General features: G+C 49.6%; 1 protein-coding gene across 1 annotated transcript in view; it reads right to left on the bottom strand.

Moving 5' to 3' along the window:
* Positions 1–202: 202 nt before the first annotated feature.
* Positions 203–9,279, bottom strand: part of LAMA1 (laminin subunit alpha 1) — a 123,150-nt gene continuing 114,073 nt past the window's right edge. The window contains exons 56-63 of the mRNA XM_070452669.1: positions 9,113–9,248; positions 8,051–8,163; positions 6,610–6,799; positions 5,915–6,073; positions 4,909–5,062; positions 3,237–3,370; positions 1,440–1,662; positions 203–560 (exon numbers count right to left, since the gene is read on the bottom strand). Of these exons, the coding sequence (XP_070308770.1) occupies positions 400–560; positions 1,440–1,662; positions 3,237–3,370; positions 4,909–5,062; positions 5,915–6,073; positions 6,610–6,799; positions 8,051–8,163; positions 9,113–9,248 (1,270 nt within the window). The 3' untranslated portion in view covers positions 203–399. The remainder of the gene's footprint in view (positions 561–1,439; positions 1,663–3,236; positions 3,371–4,908; positions 5,063–5,914; positions 6,074–6,609; positions 6,800–8,050; positions 8,164–9,112; positions 9,249–9,279) is intronic.

Raw genomic sequence — 9,279 nt, 5'->3', positions numbered from 1 at the left:
CGAACTCTTTTCCTGCATCGGCAGGGGGGTTCTTTACCACTGAGCCACAGGGAAAGTCCATGAAAGTATTCACATGCCACTCTAATCTATGATAGTCTATAATGATACTTTTTAAAAGTTCAAAATGTAAAACATGAAGTACCATCAGGTGATCAACAGAACATTTCAAAAGTTTCATTAAAAAACTTAAAAGAGTCAGTGGTTTCAATTTACGTTTTAAACTATTTAATAGAGGTATTTGTTGTACACATGGTTTTAGTTAAACATAAACAAAAACGTTCTCTCTGGAAACACCGAACCTGAGTTGGAAATGAAATCTGAACTGTAAAGATTTTAGTTCACAAAATAATTCTCCTCAAAATATAAATGATGGTTCCCAACCGAGGAGTTCCTCAAAGTTCAGGACTCAGTCCCGGGACAGGAATGAGGGAAAACTCCTTGCAGGTCGAAAGCTGTGCTGAAGTCGAAGGATTGCACTTGCGGGCCCTTGGTCAGAGTGAATCTCCGCACACAGCCCCGGAAGGAGGCATGGCTGCTCAGGCAGTTCTGCTTCACATCAGCTGTTAGGAAAAGAAGAGAAAATAAACACTGTTGTGTTAAATGACGTGAGAAGAGCAGTAGAAACAAAACTAACTGCTTGTAGAAACAAGACTAATCCACCTCGAGATTAGAAGAATATTTTTCCATACGAGTGGCTTCAGTGATAGCGTAATTCATAGAAAACTATTAATAAGCAATAATTTTAAGGCATAGTTGTGACTTAAGTCATAAAAGGGATTTTTATCTTATTAACATTTGTACAAATTACTTGGAGAATCTGAAATGCGTAATTTGAACCCAAAAGTGATGCAAGAGGTTAAGTAAGACACATGCTTGTCCTCTAAAATGATTACTGACCTGTAAAATGATTCCCACTTCCAGGCGTCATTTGAGATTTCTGTCAGTAAAGTCACCCAGCTTACTGTACACCATGCCCGATGTTTTCAGAGTCTTACCTAATGATCAACTTCCGCGTGCATGCATGCTAAGTGGCTTCAGTCGTGCCTGACTCTGTGAGACCCCATGGACTGTAGCCTGCCAGGCTCCTCTGTTCATGGCATTCTCCAGGCAAGAATACTGCAGTGGGTTGCTATGCCCTCCTTCAGAGGATCTTCCCTACCCAGGGATTGAACCAGCGTCTCTTACATTAGCAGGTAGGTTTTTTTTTGTTCTGTTTTTTTAACCACTAGTGCCACCTGGGAAGCCCCAATCAAATTATATACGTAGATTATTTTGATTTTTCCAAAACTTCGTAGGTATTTGGAATAGACCTAAAATGGTAAAGGATCTGTCACCCAAACCATGTATCTTTCTTCACCCCTATTCTTTATCCACCTGAATAAGACTTCCCCCAGAGGCAACGCCCCTTGACAAGTGAGCAGAGTACACATCACACGCACCAGGATAGCCGCCGACATAAATGGGATCGTTGGTGTCAGCGGAGGTGGACTGGGTGTGTGGACTTTCTGCTCGAACCTCGTTCCCGTCGACAACCAGAACCACTCGATGCTTGCTCTTGTTTGCCTGAAGGGCATGCCATCTCCCATCGCAGAGCATACTAGGAGCTTTGGGCTCATACGTGGCTGTTATCCTCCCAGCACCGTTGTTAACGTGAAACAAGAGCTAAACAAGCGAGACACAAGCCAATACCTTGGTGAATTTTTCCCTATTCAAGGAACACAGTCCATTCACACAATGTTCTTAGAGTGGATAAAATCAGAGCATTCTGCTAAAAGGGAGGGCTACCTACGAAAATGTTGGCTTAAAGCTCAACATTCAGAAAACAAAGATCATGGCATCTGGTCCCATCACTTCATGGCAAATGAAACAGTGGGGAAACAGTGGCAGACTATTGTTTTGGGCTCCAAAATCACTGCAGATGGTGACTGCAGCCAGTCATGAAATTAAAAGACGCTTACTCCTTGGAAGGAAAGTTATGACCAACCTAGATAGCATATTAAAAAGCAGAGACATTACTTTGCCAACAAAGGTCCGTCTAGTCAAGGCTATGGTTTTTCCAGTAGTCATGTATGGATGTGAGAGTTGGACTATAAAGAAAGCTGAGCGCCGAAGAATCGATGCTTTTGAACTGTGGTGTTTGAGAAGACTCTTGAGAGTCCCTTGAATTGCAAGGAGATCCAACCAGTCCATCTTAAAGGAAATCAGTCCTGAATATTCATTGGAAGGACTGATGTTGAAGCTGAAATTCCAATACTCTGGCCACCTGATGTGAAGAACTGACTCATTTGAAAAGACCCTGATGCTGGGAAAGATTGAAGGCGGGAGGAGAAGGGGACGACAGAGGATGGATGGTTGGATGGCATCACCGACTCAATGGACATGAGTTTGAGTAAACTCTGGAAGTTGGTGATGGACAGGGAGGCCTGGTGTGCTGCAGTCCATAGGGTCACAAAGAGTCAGATATGACTGAGCAACTGAACTGAACTGAACCTATGAAAAACAAACAGTGGTTTTGTAAGACAGTGTCCTAAGGATTCTGATGCTAGCCTGTTCCCAAGGCTTCGGAAGGGAAAACGGCCATCTCCATGGGAGCAAGCCTGAGCCACAATCTTAGTGATGCATCCTCAAATCACTGTTGTATTTTCAGCATGACAGGAGCCCACGGGTCTACTAAAAAAGTTGGTTCACAGCTGTTGCGATAGCACATGTGAAGGAACATTCACTAACTCCCTCCTGAAAAACCACGGATGCTCCACTACCCCTGGTAGTATAAAAAAATCTGAGACCTGCAGAAGGTGGGAGGGAAACACTCTAAGTATCCTACTGTCAACTTCTTATGCTGTACGTGAAGCTTTGCTATTGTTGTTTAGTCGCTTCAGTCGTATCTGACTCTTAGTGATCCCCTGGACTGTAGCCCACCAGGCTGCTCTGTCCATGGGATTTCCCAGGCAAGAACGGTGGAGTGGGTTGCTATTTCCTACTCCAGGGGATCTTCCTGACTCAGGGATTGAACCCAGGTCTCCTGCACTGCAGGCAGACTCTTGACCACTGAGCCACCAGGGAAGTCCTTTTTTAGGATTATCTATTTTTAAATATTAACTGAATCTTTTCTCCATTCCATGAAAGTGAATAATTAGAAATTTGAATCTAGATATTTCTACTGTTTCTCAACTGCTCTCTCTGACACTGGGATGAGATGTGGCGGGTGGGGGATCCCATCCAGATTAAGCGTCCACCTTTCCATCTACAATCTCCAGTCCAATGGCATCCACTTTGGCGCTGCTGATCCCCAGGAGGACACCGTTCTCCGATGAGGTACGGAATTCCAGCGTGATGTTCACGTCGGATCGCACTTTATAGCCTTCTCTGACTGAAACACACAAGGGAGACACCCAGTTAGGGATGGGGCCTGCCCGATGCACGAAGGCACAGGCTCAGAGAGGCCAGGGGCTGGCCTGGCTGGCTGGCTGGCTGTGCTTTTGGGCTCCTGATGAGATCAGGAGACCTAGCTCCAGCTCCTTCTCTGGATCCAGCTTCACCCCCACCAGCAAGACGCTTCCACCCCTGAGCCTCGGCTTGTACCTCTGTAGGATGAAGTGACGCTTTTAAAGAAAACACACAGCCAGCTGGGCTAAACCTGACTAGAGCTGAAGTGGGCACATGCTTTTATCCAGAGCCATGTAGGTAGAAGTCAGAAGGGATCTGATCCATGTAATTGGGTCATCATCCACCCGAAAAATAGAGCACTTCACTTTCCCAGTATCCACTTACCGGTCTGTCATCATTTGCTGAGTGTGTTGAGTGTGTTAAGTGTGTTAGACTCCACACTATGCATTTTTTTTTAAGTGGGGTTTTAATTGAATGAATTTTTCATTCAGATGATAAAAAAGCTGGGCTAAGTTAGGGATACTAGCAATAGCAGGCAGTTGTTACCTATGAGGCCCAGGGCTGAAGGAAAAATGGGAGAAGGTGGTGTTACTAGAAGCACAGAGTGCAAGAGAGAAGCCTGCTGGCTTTTCCTCTCCTCCCTCCCAAACTCCATCTTCCACCACAGCCTCCCTGGAAGCCCCAGGCAAAGGAGCCCAGAAATTAGTTCCCTGTGATGGGAAATAGAACAGGGGCCAGGGGAGCACTGCTTTTACACTGTTTGAGTGTAAACAGGAAGTTAGCCGGCAAGTTGTTGTTCTTTAGTCCCTAAGTCGTGTCAGATTCTTTGCGATTCCATGGACTGTAGCCCGCCAGGCTCCTCTGTCCATGGGATTCTCCAGGTAAGAATACTGGTGTGGGTTGCCATGCCCTCCTTCAGGGGATCTTCCCAACCCAGAGATCAAACCCACATCTCCTGCCTGGCAGGCGATTCTTTACCACTGAACCACCAGGTTTAGCCGGCCAATCAAGCATCTGAAGTGGGAGAGCACGTAAGATATATAACAAGGGCTACTTCTAAGCCTTGAGGAATTTCCACCCTAAAGCATTTTAGAGATTTAAATTCCTCTACTTACAACTCATGAATATTTCAACAGTCTAAACAGAGTTAATTTCTTCATCAAAACGGGGTCGCACTTGGCTGGCTGGTCCAGACATTTTATGGTGCTGGCTTTGAATTCAAAGGTCTTTATTAACCTGAACAGTGACAGCTTTTGCCTTATATAATCTGGGGCCAGTACAGATGACACCAGGCCACATGTTGCCGTCCGTCTGGAGGGTCACCTCTCCTGGCGAGAGGAGGCCATCTGGGTACCACGACAGGTGAGCAGGTTTTTACACAAGATGCTGAGAATCCAGAATTCGGGGTCTCACTGCAGCTTGTGCAGCAGGTCCTGTCCTATCAGATGATTCCTGGATCCTTATCATCTTAGACTGCAGGGCATCCCAGAGGTTGCCTGTGAGACGGTTGATCGTACATACCGAGGGCTGCGTATCCACTGCCTTCAAAGAAAGTTCCTTCCTGGGCCACGGCATAGCACCTGGTCACTGCAAACGCAGACACGGGGCTGACTGTGTCCAGCTGCTGGCTGTTCACTGTCACCTCCCTGAGGCAGGCAGGGATGCTGTGGGTGATCTAAGTGAAATGTTGCAGGAGTAGGAGATGGTGAGGACATGAGAAGGACAAGCACACACTATTCCCACACTTCGACACAACACAGTAAAACACTGTCTTTTGGTTTTAAAAATCCAGTGGCCACGATACGTCCCATGAAGGTCTAACTTAAAGCTACTGTAATATAGTAAAAAGGGTTTTCTATTGAGCAAAATTGTGGAAATCAAGACTGTGGAGTGGGGCTTCCCTGGGGGCTCAGGGGTAGAGAATCCACGTGCCAGTGAAGGAGACACAGGTTCAATCCCCAGTTGGGAAGATTCCACATGCCATGGAGCAGCTAAGCCTGTGTGTCACAGAACTATTGAGCCAGTGCTCCAGAACGGGGGAGCTGCAACTACTGAAGCCGTGCTTCCTAGAGCCTGTGCTCCGCAACAAGAGAAGCCACTGCAACGAGAAGCCCGTGCACTGCAACCAGAGGGTGGCCCCCTCTTGCTCCAACTAGAGAAAAGCCCAGGGGCAGCAACAAAGACCCACCACAGTCAAAAATAAATAATAAAGGAAAAACCAGGAGAAAAGAAAAGACTGTAGAGCATTCTAATCTGCAAATACGAATTTGCTGGACTTTTCCTGAGTTGCACTGGGGCTAAACGCCTGTGGGAAGGGAGCTGTTCTTTCACTAACCAGCAGGAAGGCAGGCTGGGCTTCAGGGAGAAGTCCCAACACAGAGTCGAGGGATGTGGTTCCAAATGTTTGCATTTTGTGGCCAAGCTCCAGGCCCAAACACGGTAATTTAAACACAAACACATTCCTCCATAAGACAAACAACAACCACAATAAAGGTAAAGATGGGCCTATGGAGAAAACGCTGCTTACGTTTCCAATGTTCCTGGCCCTGTATTTGGAGGGGAGGCCTCCGAGGTACAGCTTTCCTTCCACGTCTAGTGTGGTGGCATCTCCCACCGTGGTCACCACGGGCGATTCCTGGCTGTCGACCGTCATGAAGCCCTTCCTTTTAAAGTACTCTGTCTTGACCTAGAGCGATAGGAAGACATGAGTCATTTCTAAGGAATCTGAGAAAACAACAGCTGTTTGCAGCATCTGCTCACTGCAGGAGTAATAACCCGAATGGAACCCTCAAGGACGGCTCAGGTGTTCACACCTCTGGGAGAGGAGGCTGAGCCTGGAGCAGGTTAGCACAGGACCTGCTTCAGAGTCCCCGTCACAGAGGCAAGGAGGCCAGGACATCAGGTTGGGCCCATTCACACCACCCGTGGGCTTGGTTTACTTCTTGTCAAACCAAGAATATATCTGGTGAATGAACATTTCATTCATTCTCCCAATGTTTGCTGAGGGCCTACCAAGTGTCAGGCACTGAGTGAGCCCTTGGGGGTGTTTCAGGAGGCAGAAAGGGTTGTGCCCGTCAGAAGCCCTCATTCTATGGGGCAGATGTCAGACACAGAGCAAGCTGGAAATCAAAGAGGTTGATCCCACTACTGTGAAATGGAGTGGACACAAGAGCTGGTGGAACAGACCTTGGCACGAGTGACCCCACCTTCCCGAGAGCCTACCGTGTGCCACTGGCCATCGCTGAGCAGCGCGGGGTGTGAGACCTTGGTCCTGCCCTTCCCGAGGTCGAAGGTGAAGTGGAGGCGGCCGGCGTGCAGCTGGAGCGTGGCGTAGTCCACCTGGTTCTGGTGAGCCATGTAGTACACCAGGCCGCTGGGGGCGAAGGTGCGGACGCTCAGCTGAACGGAGAGCCTGGAGGAGGGCGAGGGCTCTCAGAAAGGAACACGCTCTCACTGTCACTCTTTAGATTCAGAGACCCCGGTAAGTGTTTCAGCATCTATATCTAACATCTCAGGTCATTCATCCCTTCACTGACCTATCCCCATTCATTCACTTGTGGTAACTGCCTACCTCCATCTGCCAGGAATTTAGGAGCAAAGGATCAAGCAGTAAACAGAGGGGGGGGTCCCTTTCCCCCCAAAACTAACACCAGAAATATACCAGAGAGTTAAAACTGGGTCACGTGGAGGCCAGTGGGGAAGGGGGCTTAATGAGCTGCAGCAAAAAAGGGTGATGATGGCGAGAAAGTCAGAGGGCTCAGAGGTCTTGATGGGGGTGAGCAGCTGCTGGAGTGAGAAGTAAGGAGGAAGGAGAGGCGGTTAGCAGGCTGCTTAAAGCAGAGATTGTGCAGGTGGGGTGGGTACTTATCAAGTGCTCAGCAGTGTGACCACGGGAATAAGGCGGCCGGGGAGGAATGAGGGAAAGACCTCTGACAGATCAGAGCCAGAGGACCTCAAAGATCAGGGGCTGGGCGGCTGCCAAGTTCATGGGAACTGAAGGCAGGAGACAAGGGGCAATGACCCCAGATGGAAGCGACAGAGGCATAGAGCACTGCAGAGCCGAGGGCGTGGACTGCGGGGCTGAGACCCACAGGAGGACAGGGAGGTCTGTGGGTCCTGAGGAGCCTCGGCCACGAGCTCTCTGGGATGTAAGCCGGCTTCCCCGGCTGGAGAAGGCTGCCTGGGACAGGCAGGTGTGAAAGGCAGAGGGAACGCGCAGGCTGGTGATCGTGTGGCTCCAGGAATTTGGGGTCATGATGATAGAGCTGGGGGGGCCGTTCCCACAGATTAGTGAATGCTTCCTGTAGAATGGGATTCAGAGTCCAGATGACACCTTCAGGGGACTTGGGATTCCAGAAGGAAGAGGGGTTTAGGCAGCCAGGGCTCTCCACAGCCCCAGAGAGGCAGCCACCTGCCATCATCAAGACGCGGTCCAGGCAAACTACAGAACCCGGCTGAACCACGCTGACCCATCTGAGCCGCACAGAAGCTGCGTTCTTCTTTGCCACTCACTGCCGCCACGTGGTGGCAAGCGAACACTCCAAAGTGTTTACTTCTCGTGAAACACGAGAAGCTTCTTCCGGAAAAGACCCACTGCTGAAGAATATGCCCTGGATTCGTCTAGCAATGAGACACCTCATGAGGACATGAGAGCATCGCCTACCTCTTTCGGACAGCCAGCTGGTTAAAGGGGAGCACCAAGTGGCTGCCTTCTGCGAGGCCGAACTGGTGGGCACTGGGGACGTATTCTGGGGCCCCGTCCATGGCACACAGTCCCTGTAAGAAATGCACACGGCTCACTTGTATGATAAAGCCATGACTTTCATGATAAAGCCACGCAAGGCCAGGCCCACCGCCCCGGCCCCCGACCACACCCCGCAACACAAACATGTCTTTCCATGAAGGAAACATCTCAGAAGCAATGGTGTCAGAGCACCAGCAACACAAACACCCCAGCACTGCCTTTACCTTCTCGGCTATTTATTCCACACCTCTTTGTCTCTCTGAGAAGGCAATTAGAGCTTCTGTTTTTTAACTCAATCCCACTCAAGTTCACCAAATTCCCATGAATTTTCATCAGGTCCAGGCGGCAAAGGCCTTGCTTATGCCTGCAACCACCCCTCCTCAAAAAAACCCTGCTCTGGGGAGGGCCTGAGGGGTCAGCAGCTGTAGGATCAGCTGGCACACAGGCAGCCCGGGACTGTACGTGCCCACAGGGGACAGGCCAAGGTGGTTCCTCCTCGACAGGAGCAAGGTGTAGCCAGGAGGAGCCGGACTGGAGGGCAGGTGCCCTGGGTCCAGGCCGAGTAAGGCCGTAGGCTCAGTTTCCCAGGCCGGTGGATGGAGGCGACCAATGCGACCACCCTGAACTCAGAGACGGGCCTTGCTCTGTACAACTGAGCCATCTCATCATCACAGCATGAGCTCTCAACCAAGGAAGCAGAGAAATCATCAAACGGAAAGGAAAGTGAAAGCTAACAAGGGCTTCCCTGGTGGTTCAGGTGGTGGAGAATCTGCCTGCAATTCAGGAGACACAAGCTCGATCCCTGGGTAGGGAAGACCCCGTGGAGAAAGAAATTGCAACCCACCCACTCAGTATTCTTGCCTGGAGAATCCCATGGACGGACAGAGGAGCCTGGCGAGCTACAGTCCATGGGGTCACAAAGAGTCAGACACGACTGAGTGACTAACACTAAACTGCATAATTAAAGAAGGGCCTTCTTACTGGACTTGGTAAAGGCTGGGGCTCTGGCGGGAGTTCTCCGTCCTCTCGGTAGACAGCTAGTTTCGGCCTCTCTGAGAGTGAGCAGGAGTCCAGGTCTGCGTGTTCATAGTCAGTGGCACTCGTGAAATCCAGAAGTCTAGATACAAACAAAGCGTTTAATAGTCAAT

This window comes from Odocoileus virginianus, chromosome 22 (genome assembly GCF_023699985.2).
Source record: "Odocoileus virginianus isolate 20LAN1187 ecotype Illinois chromosome 22, Ovbor_1.2, whole genome shotgun sequence".
In the NCBI taxonomy this organism is placed as follows: domain Eukaryota; kingdom Metazoa; phylum Chordata; class Mammalia; order Artiodactyla; family Cervidae; genus Odocoileus; species Odocoileus virginianus.
The sequence above is the reverse complement of the archived record's forward strand: the minus strand, read 5'-3'. Positions and strand labels throughout refer to the sequence as shown.